The 22,407-nt window shown below is 41.4% G+C and overlaps 1 protein-coding gene across 1 annotated transcript in view; it reads left to right on the forward strand.

The window, feature by feature from the left end:
- LOC122558129 (mucin-6-like) overlaps nucleotides 1-22,407 on the forward strand; it is a 189,202-nt gene that overhangs the window by 155,601 nt on the left and 11,194 nt on the right. Inside the window, exons 23-27 of the mRNA XM_043706448.1 lie at nucleotides 7,203-7,229; nucleotides 7,988-8,017; nucleotides 9,931-9,975; nucleotides 11,600-11,626; nucleotides 15,157-15,183. Coding sequence (XP_043562383.1) covers nucleotides 7,203-7,229; nucleotides 7,988-8,017; nucleotides 9,931-9,975; nucleotides 11,600-11,626; nucleotides 15,157-15,183 — 156 coding nt within the window. The remainder of the gene's footprint in view (nucleotides 1-7,202; nucleotides 7,230-7,987; nucleotides 8,018-9,930; nucleotides 9,976-11,599; nucleotides 11,627-15,156; nucleotides 15,184-22,407) is intronic.

The raw sequence follows: 22,407 nt of genomic DNA on the forward strand, positions 1-22,407 counted from the left end.
CTTGGAGGCTCTGTCCCCAGAAAGCCAGAAACCATTGGTGCAAAGTGCAGCCTCCAATGAAGAGATTACAAGAGAATTCCATCTGAATATTGTTGACCTAAGATGGCTTTCTGGTCAGAATCTCTGAAGAGTTGTTACTGCACCCGAATAGCTCCCAGACATGTTGGGTTTTGACAGCAATTTCGCTTTTGTTTCTGAATTTCAGCATGTCTCGGTCTTTTGCAGTTTTATGAAGTTTCTCATTTAGTTCTAGCCGCATCTTTCAAATGAATCTTTAGAATTCACAACTGGGAAGTAATCCAGAAAGATGGTGATGTTATTTTGAATTTTCTTCACTTGTCCCTTGCAATATTTGTCTTCCAGCAACAACAATACCAGCAACTTCAACAACAGGTATGACATTAATAATAGACTTTCAGCAATGTTATTAGAATGATGGTTGTCAAAAAGTCAGAAATGCAGAACTAGGATTCCAGACTGGAACAGCAATGCAGATACATTCATTTTAAACAGTTACTGTCACTGTTTGCAACAGATACAGGGCTCGATGTCTGAAGGTCATGCAACATTGAGCTCATGATATTTAAAGTTGATGGAATCATCATCTAACATCTCACATACTCAACGTATAACGTCTAGTGACATCTGAAACATGGATTTATCTGAACAATGTCTGATAGTCAGATTTCATTTTATGATTTGCTTTGCAAATTCTGATTTGTCTTACAGAGGAACTTCCAGTTGGAGGCACAGTGGGAAGTAAGCAGTTCTTTAATTTACTTTAATCCAATGAAACCAAGGAGTCAAAACTTCTTCAGATGATGTTGTTTATTGGGAGACTTTTGCCTTGCTCAAATGCTAATGCCTGAAAGAAGAAAGGACTATATACAAATCAAGATTAACACGGCTAGTCTCTCATCCTGCAGCATTCAAAATACCCAGGATGTGGAAAATATTTTCTTCCAATCTAACCAATTCAACATCTTGGCTTCAGCACATTAGTTGTGCTGGGGCGAGTCAGTCACACCAACAGCTGAAGGCATCCACAATTGTGCAGTCTGAAAATGAAGAGAGCTGTGTAGGATAAAGCTCATGGAATGATCCCTCTAGAAAGTTGCCTTTTAGGAAGTGCGAGAATATTAAGGAGAAGTAAGGTGAACTTTTGGAGGCTGTGCCAAGAGTTTCTGGTTGGTCCCAGGAAGCATAAAATAATGTTCAAGATGTAGTAAAATCATAACATGAAACCTTATCGCGTATCTTTGTCAGTTACTTTTAATGGATCATGGCAAAGCTCGATTATTCAAATAACATTTTGCACAGAATAGTATTGTGTTTAACAGAGGGAATCGAAGTTTTGAATTGCAGTCAGTACTGATTGTAGTCACACTACCTTTGAACAATAAAAGGATGTTTCGATATCGTACCATCCATGATGATGCATTCTGAATCCTTTCCAGCATCGACGACAATGACAACTTCAACAACAGGTATGAAATTAGCTGTGCTGTGTTGAAAAAACTTTCAGTGAAATTTTAGACAATGATTGACATGATCATATTTGATGACTTGACAACTAGAATTCTACACTGATGGATGACAGATGTTCCATTCTGCATGTTGACACCATCAAGTGTCTTCTGTCCAGCAGGAAAAACAGCTAGAACAACAACAGTCACGAAAAGCTGTCAGCAATGGTTTCATACAGAGGTAGTGCGTACAAAAGCAGGGATTCATTTGAACCTTGTCTCGAGCTCTGATTTGGTTTGGTGGTCTATCTCAAAATGTCGACTGGCCTCTTACTGTCCTGTCATGTCACTGTGACCAAGTCACTCTATGACTGAATGACTGTTAAGGTTCAATGATGCATATGTATTTCCTTCTATTGAACGATTTTTGTTGAGGTGACTGAATGCGGATGGAATGTAGTACTTTTCACCAAACATGAAAGGTCATTCATTGCTTTTACTGCATCAGCCGAGGTTCAGCTGAACCAAAGGCTACAAATTCAGTGAGAAGATGCAGATTTCTATTTCATACAAAAGACGGACCAGAAATAGCTATCAGTCAAAATTATCCCCAAAACTAAACTTATTTTTGATTCTCCACCTTATTCCCTGCACAATCGTTTTTCACGTATTTACGGAATTCTATTTGTCTCATGAACAATGCATTGTGTTTGTCATACAAAATAGCATTAGAATTGGCTAAGTATGGATCCAATAGTCTTGCAGTCGCAGCGTTCTCCTGCCTGATGAATGGCTTATGCCCAAAACGTTGATTCTCCTGCTCCTCCGACGCTGTCTGACCCGATGTGATTATACGGCACCACACTTCAACCCAGCACCTGCCTACCTGTCAGATTGCATTGCTCATCTCAGTCAGACATTAACCTTCATTTCGGCTCATCATTTTATTTTGCTTGTTTCTTCTAGCCCGGGTGACCAGCCACCCTTATGCTCCAATACCAACATCAACCAAAGGTAAAGTAGGCATGGTTTATGATCTTATTCATGTTTATCTTGGTCCTCAATCTACCAGCAGTAGCCTCGGAAACATTATACAATTCACCAATTATTATGTTATTAACACTGAGTTGGGAACTTGCTTTTTTTCCCCCATGTACACATGTAGACCCAGAATGCCAGTTCACTCCCTGCAATGGTACTGTGTACAAAGTGACAATGTATTGTTCTGAAGTTCAATGTGGGAACTGAGAAAGACAATGCAGAGCACCAAGGCATGGGAGTGGGACGACATTGAATTGTGGAACATATGAATGTTTCATTCCAAACACGCAGCTATTTCCCGCTGAATCAATTCCAACCTCAGCATGAAATAGTGAACAAATGATTGCTGACGGTGCAAATTTCCATCTGTTTCTTCACTTCACATCTATCATTTCATACTTGCTGCTGCTGTAATTGTTCAATATCCTGCTGATGGAAACATTCAAATCCTTACTTTGAAGCATCAACAACAACAGCACCAACAACAACCTTGACTTCAACAACAGGTACCAAATGAACAAATCCAACTGAATCATTTTCGATTCATTTCAACAAATTCATTGTAATTACATTTAAGGAATGTACTGAAACTCAGAATCTCGAGTTCTTCACGCAAGGTCATAGCGTCATTTCGTAACGATAATGATTGTACTCTTATCCCGTGGAAACTGGCTGTTGCACAGACTGCATCACAAAGATGTGAGAGAATACCTGGCGCAAGATTTTCTTGCATCCATTCATGGAGATTTAATTTAAATTGGGATATTCTCCAACGGGACACCTCAGAAATGCTGCAACAATAAATTAGACGGAATTCAACAGGAAATTTTACATTCCTAGAATCTATTTGCTTCGATCTGGTGTAGAACCTCAAAATCCCTGCAGAGTGGAAACAGGACATTTGGCCCAATGCTTTCGCACTGAACTTCCGTAGAGCTCAACCCAGACGCCTTCCCATACCGTGTTACTCTCCATCTCCCCTCACCAACAATGACGCTATATATACACAAAGACTATGGACACTTCAGCTGGCCCAAGTCACCAAACCTCCACATCGTCGGACTGTGGGAGGAAACCCATGCAGAGACAGGGAGCATGTTCATACAGGCATTCGCCTGACGTTGGAATCAAATCAAGGTCCCGGGCTCTGTGAAGCTGTAGTGCTAACCACTGAGCCACCTTGCTGCCTATTTGGTCTCCACCACTGAAAAGAATGTTAGACATTGGGTCATTTATTCAGGAATATCGAGGCGATTTTGTCTGGAAGCGATATCCCAATTCATGCGATTTCTAACTCTGAAAGCAATGTCACTGAAGGAAGCGCTGTGACCAGTCATAACCCCTGACCCAACTCTATCACTCACCATGACTTTCATAACTTAAGGGACTGTGTTTCCAATAACTCAGTCTTGAACCATGAGGGTACCCAATTTCCTGATGAATCAGATAGGTCAGGGTGTGGAAGGGGCTAGAAGCAATTATTGATTGAGAAGTTTGAGAAGAGGATAAATGTAGGGAATAACTATGAGATGGAGAGGACAGTCAACCTCGCTCTGAGATTGTTGATCAGCAATGAGTGCAGTATGTGAAATAAGGTGAATGAAGTTGTAGCGCAGATTGAAATTAGTGGATATAAATTTGTGAGCATCACTGAACGTGGCTGCAATGGAATCCGAACTGGAAGTTAAATACCCAAGTATACATATCCTTTTAAAAGGAAATGCAGATGAGCAGAGGAGTGGGTTCACTTCTCAATCAGAAATGAAACTAAATCAATAACAAGTGATACATGGTCTGAAGCGTAGACACCATGTGAGTGTAGTTGTTTTCACAAACTCACATTATTGAGTAATAATGTAAACCTGAGGGAAACAATCAAGTGGTTTATGCAGCATTTGGGACAACTTATTTCCAAACTATTGCAAACAAGCATTTCGGTTGAAAGAGCACATAGCGAAATGGAATAGATTTTTCTAAGCTACTGTACATCATTTCTCTGCTCTAACATAAATTTGCTTCAAAACAATTTTTATGAGCCACTGCATTTCATTTCTCTGCACTATCATAAAGTTCTTCCCTCATTTGGAAGTGCAGTCACTGTTTTTATGAGTCTGGTACAGTGCTTTTAAAGGTGATGTGATGACTTCGAACAGAGCATAATCTCACTTTCTGCATCTTTTCCAACATTGACAACAATTACCTTAACAACAGGTATGAATTTGTGTTGTTGTGACAAAATGTTCAGTAAAAGTTTGGAAAGCTTGTTTGATGACTTACCAGCTCGTTTTTTTCACTGAAAGATGAGGGGATGACTTTCCATTCTGCATATTCCCACAATTCATTGTTTTCTTTACAGCACCAACATCAACGATAACATCTACAATTGGTATGCAGTAAAGAACGTGCTATTGATAATTTTTTGGTATGGATAGAATATTATGTCTACTGAGGTTATGGGAGGTATTGTAGCTGCCCTGTGTGACATTTAAGATTAGCGTTGAGATTTGGATCTGGATGGGTTTTGATATCCTGACAATAACCATATGGAGGGCAATCGAGCATCACCCTCCACTTCTTTTGGTTAAATGACCATTGCGTTTGGTGATGTCAGTGATGTATTTTAATATTCAATTAGTCAGTTACATGTTGTTATAAGAATGGATTCTGACTCGAACAGCTACAGCAGATGTTTTCTATATCTTATGAACCTCACATGTTTCAACGAGGCAAGAGTTTTAACCTCTCATCCTTCTAAACTCTGGTGAGTATAGGCCTCAATTGTACAATCCCCTTCATAAGACAAGCTTCGCATCTCTGGAAGTAATCTAATGAACTTTTCTGGTCTGCCACCAATACAATTGCATCCTTCCATTCCTCTATAATTGCTATTCCTCAGTGTCCAGTGCAGCACTTGCATAATGAAAATAATTGTTTTCTCCCTTTCACTGAATCAGCATTAACATTAAACTGTCAAGAATTCATTGCTGTTGCTGTAAATTTCCATCTGTTTCTTCACTTCACATCTATTATTTAATATTTGCTGTTGCTGTGATTGTTCAATACCCTGCCGGTGTAAACATTCAAATCCTTACTTTGCAGCATCGACAACAACAGCACCAACAACAACCTTGACTTCAACAACAGGTATCAAATGAACAAAACCAACTGAATCATTTTCGATTCACTTCAACAAAGTCATTGTAATTACTTTTAAGAAACGTACTGAAACTCGCAATCTGGTGTTCTTCACGCAAGGTCATAGCGTCATTTACTCACGATAATGATTATACCTTCATCCCGTAGAAACTGACTATCGCACAGATTGCATCACGAAGTTTTGGGAGCATGCCTGGCCCAAATTGTGTTGTATCCATTCACGGAGATTTAATTTAAACTGGGAGTTGGTCCAAACGGGCACATGTGAGATGCTGCAAAACATAAATTAGATGAAATTCAACGGGACATTGAACATTCTATGAATCTAATTACTTCTGTCTGGTATGGAATCACAGAATCCCTGCAGTGTGGAAACAGGATATTTGGTTCAACGGGTTCACGCCGTACCTCCGTAGAGCATCCTACCCAGACGTGTTCCCATATCGTATTGCTCCACATTTACCCTCACATACCCAAACACTATGGGCACCTTAGCTGTCCCCATTCGCCAAACCTGCACATCTTCGGACTGTGGGAGGAAACCCACGCAGACACAGGGAGAAAGTGCAAAGTCCACATAGGCAGTCGCCCGAAGCTGGTATCAAACCCAGGTCCCTATCGCTGTGAAGCTGCAGCGCTAACCACTGAGCCACCTTGCTACCCATTCAGTCTTCAACACTGAACACAATGTCAGACATTGGGTCATTTACTCAGGAATATCCTGGAAGTGATACCTACTTCATGCTTGTTCTAACTCTGTTAGAAAGCAATGTCACTGAAGGAGGCACTGTGACCAGACGGAAACCCCTCCCAGGTCAATCGCTCACCTTCATAGCTTGATGGACTGCGTTTCCGTGACTCTGTCTTGAACTACGAGGGGACCATTATCCTGATGAATCAAATAGATCAGGATGTGTAAATAATTAATGATTGAGAGAGTTGAGGAGCGGACAAATGTAGGGAACAACTGTGAGACGGGGAGGACAGTCAACTTCGCACTGAGGGTGTTGTTCTTCAACGCGTGCAGTATATAAAATGCGGTAAATGAAGTTGTAGCGCAGATTGAAACTGATGGCTCCAAATTTGTAAGTATCGCCGAACGTGGCTGCAATCGGATCAGAGCTGGTAATTAAATATCCAAGGATACATATCCTTTTGAAAGGAAATGCAGAGGAGCAGTTCGCTTGGCAATCAGAAATGAAAGTAAATGAAACAAGTAATACAGGGTATGAAGCGTAGACTCCAGGAGAGAACCAGTGTGTAGTAATGTAAATCTGAGGGAAACAAATCAAGTGGTTGATGCAACATTTCGGACAACTTATTTCCAAACTGTTGCAAAGAAGCATTTCAGATGAAATGGAACAAAGCGAAACGGAATAGATTTTTCTTAGCTCCTGTACATCATTTCTCTTCTCTGATGTAAATTTGCTCCCGAATTTGGAGTTGCTGTCACTGCTTTTGTGTGTCTGGAACACTGCTTTTAATGATGATGTCAAGACTTTGAACTCTTTATGATCTCATTTTTGATATCTTTTTCAGCATCAACAGCGATTGCATCAACAACAGGTACGAATTTGTCTGTGTCGTTGGGTTAAACTGTTTAGTAAGTTCTTCTCCAATGCATGAAATGAGGAAGACTGATGATTGTCAGCTGTATATCTGCTTCCAGAAATGAGGGGATGGTGTTCCATTCAGCACATTCATACAATTCACTGTGTTCTTTCCAGCACCAACATCAACAATGACATCATCAGCAGGTACATAATTTTGAAAAAAACCTTGATGAGCAAATAGTAACAAAATTCCTGCCTGGATATCTGAAGTTAAAAAGAGAGTCAAGTCATGAAATAGAAACAGAGATACTCACGACGATGGAGGAAGTTGCAGACCCTTGGAGACAAAGAAAGTGAGTGCTCCCAAAGTAACCCCCACCGTTATGCTGATGGTCACGCTTGTGATATCTTGGAGGCTCTGTCCCCAGAAAGCCAGAAACCATTGGTGCAAAGTGCAGCCTCCAATGAAGAGATTACAAGAGAATGCCATCTGAATATTGTTGACCTAAGATGGCTTTCTGGTCAGAATCTCTGAAGAATTGTTACTGCACCCGAAAAGCTACCAGACGTGTTGGGTTTTGACAGCAATTTCGCTTTTGTTTCTGAATTTCAGCATGTCTCGGTCTTTTGCAGTTTTATGAAGTTTCTCATTTAGTTCTAGCCGCATCTTTCAAATGAATCTTTAGAATTCACAACTGGAGGGTTATCCAGAAAGATGGTGATGTTATTTTGAATTTTCTTCACTTGTCCCTTGCAATATTTGTCTTCCAGCAACAACAATACCAGCAACTTCAACAACAGGTATGACATTAATAATAGACTTTCAGCAATGTCATTAGAATGATGGTTGTCAAAAAGTCAGAAATGCAGAACTAGGATTCCAGACTGGAACACCAATGCAGATACATTCATTTTAAACAGTTAATGTCACTGTTTGCAACAGATACAGGGCTCGCTGTCTTCAGGTCATGCAACATTGAGTTCATGATATTTAAAGTTGATGGAATCATCATCTAACATCTCACATGCTCACCGTATAACTTCTAGTGACATCTGAAACATGGATTTATCTGAACAATGTCTGATTGTCAGATTTCATTTTATGATTTGCTTTGCAAATTCTGATCTGTCTTACAGAGGAACTTCCAGTTGGAGGCACAGTGGGAAGTAAGCAGTTCTTTAATTTACTTTAATCCAATGAAACCAAGGAGTCAAAACTTCTTCAGATGATGTTGTTTATTGGGAGACTTTTGCCTTGCTCAAATGCTAATGCATGAAAGAAGAAAAGACTATATACAGATCAAGATTAACACGGCTAGTCTCTCATCCTGCAGCATTCAAAATACCCAGGATGAGGAAACTATTTTCTTCCAATCTAACCAATTCAACATCTTGGCTTCAGCACATTCGTTGTGCTGGGGCGAGTCAGTCATACCCACAGCTGACGGCATCCACAATTGTGAAGTCTGAAAATGTAGAGGGCTGTGTAGGATAAAGCTCATGGAATGATCCCTTTAGGAAGTGCGAAAATATTAAGGAGAAGTAAGGTGAACTTTTGGAGGCTGTGCCAAGAGTTTCCGGTTGGTCCCAGGAAGCATAAAATGATGTTCAAGATGTAGTAAAATCATAAAATGAAATCTTATCGCGTATCCATGAATGCAGATGGAATGTAGTACTGTTCACCAAACATGAAAGGTCATTCATTGCTTTTAATGCATCAGCCGAGGTCCAGCTGAACCAAAGGCTAAAAATTCACTGAGGAGATGCAGATTTCTGTTTCATACAAAAGACGGAGCAGAAATAGCTATCAATCAAAATTATCCCCAAAACTAAACTTATTTTTGATTCTCCACCTTATTCCCTGCACAATGTTTTTCACGTATTTATGGTATTCTATTTGTCTCATGAACAATGCATTGTGTTTGTCATACAAAATAGCATTAGAATTGGCTAAGTATGGATCCAATAGTCTTGCAGTCGCAGCGTTCTCCTGCCTGATGAAGGGCTGATGCCCAAAACGTTGATTCTCCTGCTCCTCCATTGCTGTCTGACCCGATGTGCTTTTCCGGCACCACACTTCGACCCAGCACCTGCCTACCTGTTAGATTGCATTGCTCATCTCAGTCAGACATTAACCTTCATTTCGGCTCATCATTTTATTTTACTTGTTTCTTCTCGCCCGGGTGACCAGCCACCCTTATGCTCCAATACCAACATCAACCAAAGGTAAAGTAGGCATGGTTTATGATCTTATTCATGTTTATCTTGGTCCTCAATCTACCAGCAGTAGCCTCGGAAACATCACAAATTTCACCAATTATTATGTTATTAACACTGTGTTGGGAACTTGCTTTTTTTCCCCCATGTACACATGTACATCTAGAATGCCAGTTCACTCCCTGCAATGGTACTGTGTACAAAGCGACAACATATTGTTCTGAAGTTCAACGTGGGAACTGAGAAAGACAATGCAGAGCACCTAGGCATGGGAGTTGGACGACATTGAATTGTGGAACATATGAATGTTTCATTCCAAACGCGCAGCTATTTCCCGCTGAATCAGTTCCAACCTCAGCATGAAATAGTGAACAAATGATTGCTGACGGCACAAATTTCCATCTGTTTCTTCACTTCACATCTATCATTTCATACTTGCTGCTGCTTTAATTGTTCAATATCCTGCTGATGTAAACATTCAAATCCTTACTTTGCAGCATCAACAACAACAGCACCAACAACAACCTTGACCTCAACAACAGGTACCAAATGAACAAAACCAACTGAATCATTTTCGATTAACCTCAACAAATTCATTGTAATTACATTTAAGGAAGATACTGAAACTCAGAATCTCGAGTCCTTCACGCAAGGTCATTGCGTTATTTCCTAACGGTAATGATTGTACTCTTATCCCGTGGAAACTGGCTGTTGCACAGATTGCATCACCAAGATGTGAGAGAATACCTTCCCAAGATTTTCTTGCATCCATTCACGGAGATTTAATTTAAATTGGGATATGCTCCAACGGGACACCTCAGAAATGCTGCAACAATAAATTAGACGGAATTCAATAGGAAATTTTACATTCCTCGAATCTATTTGCTTCACTCTGGTGTAGGATCTCAGAATCCCTGCAGTGTGGAAACAGGACATTTGGCCCAATGCTTTCGCACCGAACTTCCGTAGAGCGCCCAACTCAGACGCCTTCCCATACCCTGTTACTCTCCATCTCCCCTCACTAACACTGACGCTATATATACACAAAGACTATGGACACTTCAGCTGGCCCAATTCACCAAACCTCCACATCGTCGGACTGTGGGAGGAAACCCATGCAGACACAGGGAGCATGTTCGTAAAGGCATTCGCCTGACGTTGGAATCAAATCAAGGTCCCGGGCTCTGTGAAGCTGTAGTGCTAACCACTGAGCCACCTAGCTGCCCATTTGGTCTCCACCACTGAAAAGAATGTTAGACATTGGGTCATTTATTCTGGAATATCGAGGCGATTTAGTCTGGAAGTGATATCCCAATTCATGCGATTTCTCGCTCTGATTGAAAGCAACATCACTGAAGGAAGCACTGTGACCAGTCATAACCCCTGACCCAACTCTATCACTCACCATGACTTTCATAACTTAATGGACTGTGTTTCCAATGACTCAGTCTTGAACCATGAGGGGACCAGTATCCTGATGAATCAGATAGGTCAGGGTGTGGAAGGGGCTAGAAGTAATTATGGATAGAGAAGTTTGAGAAGAGGATAAATGTAGGGGATAACTATGAGATGGGGAGGACAGTCAACCTCGCTCTGAGATTGTTGATCAGCAATGAGTGCAGTATGTGAAATAAGGTGAATGAAGTTGTAGCGCAGATTGAAATTAGTGGATATAAATTTGTGAACATCACTGAACGTGGCTGCAATGGAATCCGAGCTGGAAGTTAAATACACAAGTATACATATCCTTTTAAAAGGAAATGCAGATGAGCTGAAGAGTGGGTTCACTTCTCAATCAGAAATGAAACTAAATCAATAACAAGTGATACATGGTCTGAAGTGTAGACACCATGTGAGTGTAGTTGTTTTCACAAACTCACATTAGTGAGTAATAATGTAAACCTGAGGGAAACAATCAAGTGGTTTATGCAGCATTTGGGACAACTTATTTCCAAACTATTGCAAACAAGCATTTCGGTTGAAAGAGCACATAGCGAAATGGAATAGATTTTTCGAAGCTACTGTACATCATTTCTCTGCTCTAACATAAATTTGCTTCCTAATTTGGAAGTGCAGTCAGTGCTTCTGTGCGTCTGGAACACTGGTTTAAAAGATGATGTCAAGACTTTGAACTCTTTGTGATCTCGTTTTTGACATCTTTTCCAGCATGGACAGCGACTGCATCAACAGCAGGTACGAATTTCTCTGTGTTGTTGGGTTAAACGGTTTAGTAAATTATTTACAAATGCGTGAATTGAGGATGATTGATGATTGTCAGCTTTGTAAGTGCTTCCAGAAATGAAAGGATGATGTTCCAATTTGCACGTTCATACAATTCACTGTGTTCATTCCAGCACCAACATCAACAACGACATCATCAACAGGTACATAATTTTGAAAATAAACGTTGATGAGCAAATGGTAACAAAATTGCCTGCCTTGATATCTGAAGTTAAAAAGAGAGTCAAGTCGGGAAATAGAAACAGAGATACTCACGACGGTGGAGGAAGATGCAGCTGCCGTTATATTGTCAGCAAATATTTCCACCAAATTTGAATCTACCGCTAAAGAGGTAAAATTTGATTACTTACAGTGTGGAAACATGCACTTCGGCCCAACAAGTCCACACCGTACCGCCGAAGCGGAACCCACCCATTCTCCTACATTTACCCCTTCACCTAACACTACGGGCAATTTTAGCATGGCCAATTCACCTTTTTTGGATTTTGGGAGGAAACCGGAGCACCCGGAGGAAACCCACGCAGGCACGGGGAGAATGTGCAAACTCCACACAGCGAGTCGCCTGAGGCGGGAATTGAGCCCGAGTCTCTGGCCCTGTGAGGCAGCAGTGCGAACCACTGTGCCACGGTGCCGCCCACTAAAACCCTCACTAATACTGAATTAGAGGGGAGGAGTAAATGGTGCCATTATGGGGTGTGCATAAGTCTCATTGTGAACAATGGGTGAAAAACAAAAAATCTTGCAGCAGATTGTGAATCTTGGTAGAATCTACCTTGAATGTTTTACAGCTGCATTTGTGGATGTTTGGGCAAAACCTTGTTTGACGGCAGGAGTAAGTCAAAATTCTACCTCCCTGAAAGAGGAGTGGCAACTCTTCGTAAATTTGTTGTATCCAAGGCTCTGTGAGATTTTTAATCAGTGGAAAGTCGAGGGTACATGCTGAAAAGTGGAGTTGAGCGCTTTCAGGTCGGCTGTGATCTGATTGAAAGACGGAACACTCGCGGTGAACATTTGAATGTTTCATTCCAAACGCGCAGCTATTTCCCGTTGAATCGATTACTAACTCAGCGTGAAATAGTGCGCAAATGGCTGCTGATGGTACAAATTTCCATCTGTTTCTTCACTTCACATCTGTTATTTCATATTTGCTGTTGCTGCAATTGTTCAATACCCTGCCGGTGTAAACATTCAAATCCTTACTTTGCAGCATCGACAACAACAGCACCAACAACAACCTTGACTTCAACAACAGGTATCAAATGAACAAAACCAACTGAATCATTTTCGATTCACTTCAACAAAGTCATTGTAATTACTTTTAAGGAACGTACTGAAACTCGGAATCTGGTGTTCTTCACGCAAGGTCATAGCGTCATTTACTCACGATAATGATTATACCCTCATCCCGTAGAAACTGACTATCGCACAGATTGCATCAAGAAGTTTTGAGAGCATGCCTGGCCCAAATTGTGTTGTATCCATTCACGGAGATTTAATTTAAACTGGGAGTTGATCCAAACGGGCACATGTGAGATGCTGCAACACATAAATTGGATGAAATTCAACAGGACATTGAATTTTCTGTGAATCTAATTGCTTCTGTCTGGTTTTGAATCACAGAATCCCTGCAGTGTGGAAACAGGATATTTGGCCCAACGGGTTCACGCCGAACCTCCGGAGAGCATCCCAAGCAGATGTGTTCCCATACCCTAATACTCCACATTTCCCCTCACTAACACCGACGCTACACATACCCAAACACGATGGGCAACTTAGCTGATCCCATTCACCAAACCTGCACATATTCGGACTGTGGGTGGAAACTCACGCAGACACAGGGAGAAAGTGCAAAAAACACATTGGCGGCCGCCCGAAGCTGGTATTAAACCCAGGTCCCTAACGCTGTCAATCTGCAGTGCTAACCACTGAGCCACCTTGCTCCCCATTCAGTCTCCAACACTGAACACAATGTCAGACATTGGGTCATTTACTCAGGAATATCCTGGATATTTACTCTGGAAATGATACCTCCTACATGCTTGTTCTAACTCTGATAGAAAACAATGTCACTGAAGGAGGCACTGTGACCAGACGGAAACCCCTCCCAGGTCAATCGCTCATCCTCACCTTCATAGCTTAGTGGACTGCGTTTCCGTGACTCTGTCTTGAACCACGAGGGGCCCAGTATCCTGATGAATCAAATAGATCAGGATGTGGAAGAGGCTGGAAATAATTAATGATTGAGAGGGTTGAGGAGCGGACAAATGTAGGGAACTACTGTGAGACGGGGAGGACAGTCAGCTTCGTACTGAGGGTGTTGTTCTTCAAAGCGTGCTGTATATAAAATGCTGTGGTTCTGTTCGCCGAGCTGGAAGTTTTTGTTGCAAACGTTTCGTCCCCTATCTAGGTGACATCCTCAGTGCTTCGGAGCCTCCTGTGAAGCGCTTCTCTGGTGTTTCCTCCGGCATTTGTCGTGGCCTGTCCCTGCCGCTTCAGGTTGTCAGTTTCAGCTGTCCGCTGTAGTGGCCGGTATATTGGGTCCCGGTCTCTGTGCTTGTTGATGGAGTTTGTGGATGAGTGCCATGCTTCTAGGAATTCCCTGGCTGTTCTTTGTTTGGCTTGCCCTATAATGGTAGTGTTGTCCCAGTCAAATTCATGTTGCTTGTCGTCTGCGTGAGTGGCTACGAAAGCATGGCACTCATCCACAAACTCCATCAACAAACACATAGACCTGGACCCAATATACCGCCACTACAGCGGACAGCTGAAACTGACAACCGGAAGCGGCATGGACAGGGCACTATAAATGCCGGAGGAAACACCACAGAAGGGCTTCACAAGAGGCTCCCAAGCACTGAGGATGTCACCGAGACAGGGGACGAAACGTTTGCAACAAAAACTTCCAGCTCGGCGTACAGAACCACAGCAACGAGCACCCGAGCTACAAATCTTCTCACAAACTTTATATAAAATGCGGTAAATGAAGTTGTAGCGCAGATTGAAATTGATGGCTCCAAATTTGTAAGCATCGCCCAACGTGGCTGCAATGGGATCAGAGCTGGAACTTAAATATCCAAGGGTATATATTCTTTTGAAAGGAAATGCAGATGAGCAGAGGAGCAGTTCGATTGGCAATCAGAAATGAAACTAAATGAAACAAGTAATACAGGGTATGAAGCGTAGACGCCAGGAGAGAACCAGTGTGTAGTAATGTAAACCTGAGGGAAACAAATCAAGTGGTTCATGCAACACTTCGGACAACTTGTTTCGAAACTGTTGCAAAGAAGCATTTCAGATGAAAAAGAACATAGCGAAACGGAATAGATTTTTCTTAGCTACTGTACATTATTTCTCTTCTCTGATATAAATTTGCTCCCGGATTTGAAATTGCACTCACTGCTTTTGTGTGTCTGAACCCTGCTTTTAAAGATGATGTCAAGACTTTGAACTCTTTATGATCTCATTTTTGATATCTTTTTCAGCATCCACAGCGATTGCATCAACAACAGGTACGAATTTGTCTGTGTCGTTGGGTTAAATTGTTTAGTAAGTTCTTCTCCAATGCATGAAATGAGGATGATTGATGATTGTCAGCTGTACATTTGCTTCCGGAAATGAAGGGATGGTGCTCCATTCTGAACATTCACACAATTCACTGTGTTCTTTCCAGCACCAACATCAACAATGACATCATCAACAGGTACATAATTTTGAAAAAAACCTTGATGAGCAAATAGTAACAAAATTCCTGCCTGGATATCTGAAGTTAAAAAGAGAGTCAAGTCATGAAATAGAAACAAAGGTACTCACGACGATGGAGGAAGTTGCAGCTGCCGTTATGTCAGCAAATATTTCCTCCAAATTTGAATCTTACGCTAAATAGGTTCATACTGGAATAGAGCGGAGGATTAAGTGCTGCCATTAGGTGGTTTGCAAGAAGCTTTTGAACAATGGGTTAAAAGCACAAAGTCTTTCAACTGACTGTGAATCTTAGCTGATACGATCCACCTTGAGGTTTTACAGTGGAGGAGCACAGGTTACTTGATCTGTGGGGAGTCAACCAAGCTCAACAAGGTGAGGACACGTTTTTCCCTCCGGACATTACTTGACGAGTGTTTTGCAACTCGTCGAAAATTTGTTTTATTCAAGGATCGATGAGATATTTAATCAGTAGGAAGTCGAGGGTCCGAGGGTATAGGATGAAAAGTCGAATTGAATGTTTCCAGATGAACTGTGATCTGATTGAAAGGCAGAGCAGTCGGGGTGAGCAGACCGGCCCCAACGTTTGCTCCAACGTTTTTCAATGCCTTACCATGAGGTGCATGACGCATGCACCGACCATCAATTGAATCTCCAACATTCTCATTCACCATTGCACACACTTTTAGACTTAAGATACTGAACCTGAACAAGGCATGTAATGTCGCAAAAATGGCTTCAAAAGGATATTCTGTGCGCGAATATTTTTCATTTTACAACTAATACTTCTGCTGAAAAAGGAAAGAATGGGGCCAGGTTTCCGAGATGTTTCTCATTTACTAACTGGTGCCAATAGCAAGGGAACAGAAGGTTTGTCTTCAGACAATTTCTTGGTAATATCTGCTCACAATTGCCAACCCACAAACAATTTGGCAGGTTTTCACTTCAGAAAACGGGGCTCGCCTGCAATCTCTCCAGATCTCATATTGTTCATTGGCCAACAAGCTGGGTCACAAATGGCAAAACTGTCAACATTATGTCAAGACCCTTTGAGACAAAGAAAGTGAGTGCTCCCAAAGTAACCCCAACTGTTATGCTGATGGTCACGCTTGTGATATCTTGGAGGCTCTGTCCCCAGAAAGCCAGAAACCATTGGTGCAAAGTGCAGCTTCCAATGAAGAGATTACAAGAGAATGCCATCTGAATATTGTTGACCTAAGATGGCTTTCTGGTCAGAATCTCTGAAGAGTTGTTACTGCACCCGAATAGCTCCCAGACGTGTTGGGTTTTGACAGCAATTTCGCTTTTGCTTTCTGAATTTCAGCATGTCTCGGTCTTTTGCAGTTTTATGAAGTTTCTCATTTAGTTCTAGCAGCATCTTTCAAATGAATCGTTAGAATTCACAACTGGGAAGTTATCCAGAAAGATGGTGATGTTATTTTGAATTTTCTTCACTTGTCCCTTGCAATATTTGTCTTCCAGCAACAACAATACCAGCAACTTCAACAACAGGTATGACATTAATAATTACTTTCAGCAATATCATTAGAATGATGGTTGTCAAAAGGTCAGAAATGCAGAACTAGGATTCCAGACTGGAACACCAATGCAGATACGTTCATTTTAAACAGTTACTCTCACTTTTTGCAACAGATACAGGGCTCGCTGTCTTAAGGTCATGCAACATTGAGCTCATGATATTTAAAGTTGATGGAATCATCATCTAACATCTCACATACTCAACGTATAACTTCTAGTGACATCTGAAACATGGATTTATCTGAACAATGTCTGATAGTCAGATTTCATTTTATGATTTGCTTTGCAAATTCTGATCTGTCTTACAGAGGAACTTCCAGTTGGAGGCACAGTGGGAAGTAAGCAGTTCTTTAATTTACCTTAATCCAATGAAACCAAGGAGTGAAAACTTCTTCAGATGATGTTGTTTATTGGGAGACTTTTGCCTTGCTCAACTGCTAATGCATGAATGAAGAAAGGACTATATACAGATCAAGATTAACACGGCTAGTCTCTCATCCTGCAGCATTCAAAATACCCAGGATGATGAAAATATTTTCTTCCAATCTAACCAATTCAACATCTTGGCTTTAGCACATTAGTTGTGCTGGGGCGAGTCAGTCACACCAACAGCTGAAGGCATCCACAATTGTGCAGTCTGAAAATGTAGAGGGCTGTGTAGGATAAAGCTCATGGAAAGATCCCTCTAGAAAGTTGCCTTTTAGGAAGTGCGAGAATATTAAGGAGAAGTAAGGTGAACTTTTGGAGGCTATGCCAAGAGTTTCCGGTTGGTCCCAGGAAGCATAGAATAATGTTCAAGATGTAGTAAAATCATAACATGAAACCTTATCGCGTATCTTTGTCAGTTACTTTTAATGGATCATGGCAAAGCTCGATTATTCAAATAACATTTTGCACAGAATAGTATTGTGTTTAACAGAGGGAATCGAAGTTTTGAATTGCAGTCAGTACTGATTGTAGTCACACTACCTTTGAACAATAAAAGGATGTTTAGATATCGTACCATCCATGATGATGCATTCTGAATCCTTTCCAGCATCGACGACAATGACAACTTCAACAACAGGTATGAAATTAGCTGTGCTGTAATGATAAAACTTTCAGTGAAATTTTAGACAATGATTGACATGATCATATTTGATGACTTGACAACTGGAATTCTACACTGATAGATGACAGATGTTCCATTCTGCATGTTGACACCATCAAGTGTCTTCTGTCCAGCAGGAAAAACAGCTAGAACAACAACAGTCACGAAAAGCAGGAAAAACAGCTAGAACAACAACAGTCACGAAAAGCTGTCAGCAATGGTTTCATACAGAGGTAGGGCGTAGAAAAGCAGGGATTCATTTGAATCTTGTCTCGAGCTCTGATTTGGTTTGGTGGTCGATCCCAAAATGAACTCAAGATGCCGACTGGCCTCTTACTGTCCTGTCATGTCACTGTGACCAAGTCACTCTATGACTGAATGACTGTTCAGGTTCAATGATGCATATGTATTTCCTTCTATTGAATGATTTTTGTTGAGGTGACTGAATGCGGATGGAATGTGGTACTTTTCACCAAACATGAAAGGTCATTCATTGCATTTACTGCATCAGCCGAGGTCCAGCTGAACCAAAGGCTACAAATTCAGTGAGTAAATGCAGATTTCTATTTCATACAAAAGACAGACCAGAAATAGCTATCAGTCAAAATTATCCCCAAAACTAAACTTATTTTTGATTATCCACCTTATTCCCTGCACAATGTTTTTTCACGTATTTATGGTATTTTATTTGTCTCATGAACAACGCATTGTGATGTCATGCAAAATACCATTACAATTGGCTAAGTATGGATCCAATAGTCTTGCAGTCACAGCGTTCCCCTGCCTGATGAAGGGCTGATGCCCAAAACGTTGATTCTCCTGCTCCTCCATTGCTGTCTGACCCGATGTGCTTTTCCGGCACCACACTTCGACGCAGCGCCTGCCTACCTTTTAGATTGCATTGCTCATCTCAGTTAGACATTAACCTTCATTTCGGCTCATCATTTTATTTTACTTGTTTCTTCTAGCCCGGGTGACCAGCCACCCTTATGCTCCAATACCAACATCAACCAAAGGTAAAGTAGGCATGGTTTATGATCTTATTCATGTTTATCATGGTCCTCAATCTCGGAATCATTATACAATTCACCAATTATTATGTTATTAACACTGTGTTGGAAACTTGCATTTTTTCCCCCATGTACACATGTAGATCTAGAATGCCAGTTCACTCACTGCAATGGTACTGTGTACAAAGCGACAATGAGTTGTTCTGAAGTTCAAATTGGGAACTGAGAAAGACAATGCCGAGCACATAGGCATGGGAGTGGGACGACATTGAATTGTGGAACATATGAATGTTTCATTCCAAACGCGCAGCTATTTCCCGCTGAATCAATTCCAACCTCAGCGTGAAATAGTGAACAAATGATTGCTGACGGTACAAATTTCCATCTGTTTCTTCACTTCACATCTATCATTTCATACTTGCTGTTACTGTAATTGTTCAATATCCTGCTGATGTAAACATTCAAACCCTTACTTTGCAGCATCAACAACAACAGCACCAACAACAACCTTGACCTCAACAACAGGTACCAAATGAACAAAACCAACTGAATCATTTTCGATTCATCTCAACAAATTCATTGTAATTACATTTAAGGAAGGTACTGAAACTCAGAATCTCGAGTTCTTCACGCAATGTCATAGCGTCATTTCCTAATGATAACGATTGTACTCTTATCCCGTGAAAACTGGCTGTTGCACAGATTGCATCACCAAGATGTGAGAGAATACCTGGCCCGAGATTTTCTTGCATCCATTCATGGAGATTTAATTTAAATTGGAATATGCTCCAACGGGCCACCACAGAAATGCTGCACCAAAAAATTAGGTGGAATTCAACAGGAAATTTTACATTCCTAGAATCTATTTGCTTCTATCTGGTGTAGAATCACAGAATCCCTGCAGTGTGGAAACAGGACATTTGGCCCAATGCTATCGCACCGAACTTCCGTCGACCGCCCAACACAGACGCCTTCCCATACCCTGTTACTCTCCATCTCCCCTCACTAACACTGACGCTATATTTACCCAAAGACTATAGACACCTCAGCGAGCCCAATTCACCAAACCTCCAAATCGTCGGACAGTCGGAGGAAACCCATGCAGACACCGGGAGCATGTGCAAACTCCACACAGGCATTCGCCTGAGGTTGGAATCAACCCAAGGTCTCAGGCTCTGTGATGCTGCAGAGCTTACCACTGAGCCACCTTGCTGCCCATTTGGTCTCCACCACTGAAAAGAATGTTAGACATTGGGTCATTTATTCAGGAATATCGAGGCGATTTAGTTTGGAAGTGATATCCCAATTCATGCGATTTCTCGCTCTGATTGGAAGCAACGTCACTGAAGGAAGCGCTGTGACCAGCCATAACCCCTGGCCCAACTCTATCTCTCACCATGACTTTCATAACTTAATGGACTGTGTTTCCAATGACTCAGTCTTGAACCATGAGGGGACCAGTATCCTGATGAATCAGATAGGTCAGGGTGTGAAGGGGCTAGAAGTAATTATTGATTGAGAAGTTTGAGAAGAGGATAAATGTAGGGAATAACTATGAGATGGGGAGGACAGTCAACCTAACTCTGAGAGTGTTGATCATCAATGCGTACAGTATGTGAAATAAGGTGAATGAAGTTGTAGCGCAGATTGAAATTAGTGGATATAAATTTGTGAGCATCACTGAACGTGGCTGCAATGGAATCCGAGCTGGAAGTTAAATACCCAAGTATACATATCCTTTTAAAAGGAAATGCAGATGAGCAGAGGAGTGGGTTCACTTGTCAATCAGAAATGAAACTAAATCAATAACAAGTGATACATGGTCTGAAGCGTAGACACCATGTGAGTGCAGTTGTTTTCACAAACTCACATTAGTGAGTAATAATGTAAACCTGAGGGAAACAATCGAGTGGTTTATGCAGCATTTGGGACAACTTATTTCCAAACTGTTGCAAACAAGCATTTCGGTTGAAGCAGCACATAGCGAAATGGAATAGATTTTTCCCAGCTACTGTACATCATTTCTCTGCTCTAACATAAATTTCTTTCCTAATTTGGAAGTGCAGTCAGTGCTTCTGTGCGTCTGGAACACTGGTTTAAAAGATGATGTCAAGACTTTGAACTCTTTGTGATCTGGGTTTTGACATCTATTCCAGCATGGACAGCGACTGCATCAACAACAGGTACGAAGTTCTCTGTGTAGTTGGGTTAAACTGCTTAGTAAATTATTTACAAATGCGTGAATTGAGGATGATTGATGATTGTCAGCTTTATATCTGCTTCCAGAAATGAAAGGATGATGTTCCATTTTGCACATTCATACAATTCACTGTGTTCTTTCCAGCACCAACATCAACAACGACATCATCAACAGGTACACAATTTTGAAAATAAACGTTGATGAGCAAATAGTAACAAAATTGCCTGCCTGGATATCTGAAGTTAAAAAGAGAGTCAAGTCAGGAAATAGAAACAGAGATACTCACGACGATGGAGGAAGTTGCAGCTGTCGTTATATTGTCAGCAAAAATTTCCACCAAATTTGAATCTACCGCTAAAGAGGTAAAATTTGATTACTTACAGTGTGGAAAAATGCCCTTCAGCCCAACAAGTCCACACCGCACCGCCGAAGCGTAACCCACCCAAATCCATTCTCCTACATTTACCCCTTCACCTAACACTACAGGCAATTTTAGCATGGCCAATTCACCTAACCTGTACCAGTTTTGGATTTTGGGAGGTAACCGGAGCACCCGGAGCAAACCCACGCAGACACGGGGAGAATGTGCAAACTAAACAAAGAGAGTCGCTGAAGGCGGGAATTGAGCCCGAGTCCCTGGCCCTGTGAGGCAGCAATGCTAACCACTGTGCCACCGTGCCGCCCACTAAAACCCTCATTCATACTGAATGAGAGGGGAGGAGTAAATGGTGCCATTACGGGGTGTGCATGAGTCTCATTGTGAACAATGGGTGAAAAACAAAATATCTTAGCTGAATCTTGGTGAATCTCAGCTGATAGGATCCACCTTGAATGTTTTACAGCTGCATTTGTGGATGTTTGGGAAAAACCTTGTTTGATGGCAGGAGTAAGTCACAATTCTACTTCCCTGAAAGAGGAGTGGCAACTCTTCGTAAACCTGTTGTGTCCAAGGGTCTGTGAGATTTTTAATCAGTGGGAAGTCGTGGGTCCGAGGGGACATGCTGAAAAGTGGAGTTGAGGGCTTTCAGGTCAGCTGTGATCTGATTGAAAGACGGAACAGTCGCGGTGAACATTTGAATGTTTCATTCCAAACGCGCAGCTATTTCCCGCTGAATCAATTCCAACCTCAGCGTGAAATAGTGAGCAAATGGCTGCTGATGGTACAAATTTCCATCTGTTTCTTCACTTCACATCT

This window comes from Chiloscyllium plagiosum, chromosome 16, assembly GCF_004010195.1.
Source record: "Chiloscyllium plagiosum isolate BGI_BamShark_2017 chromosome 16, ASM401019v2, whole genome shotgun sequence".
NCBI classification, from domain to species: domain Eukaryota; kingdom Metazoa; phylum Chordata; class Chondrichthyes; order Orectolobiformes; family Hemiscylliidae; genus Chiloscyllium; species Chiloscyllium plagiosum.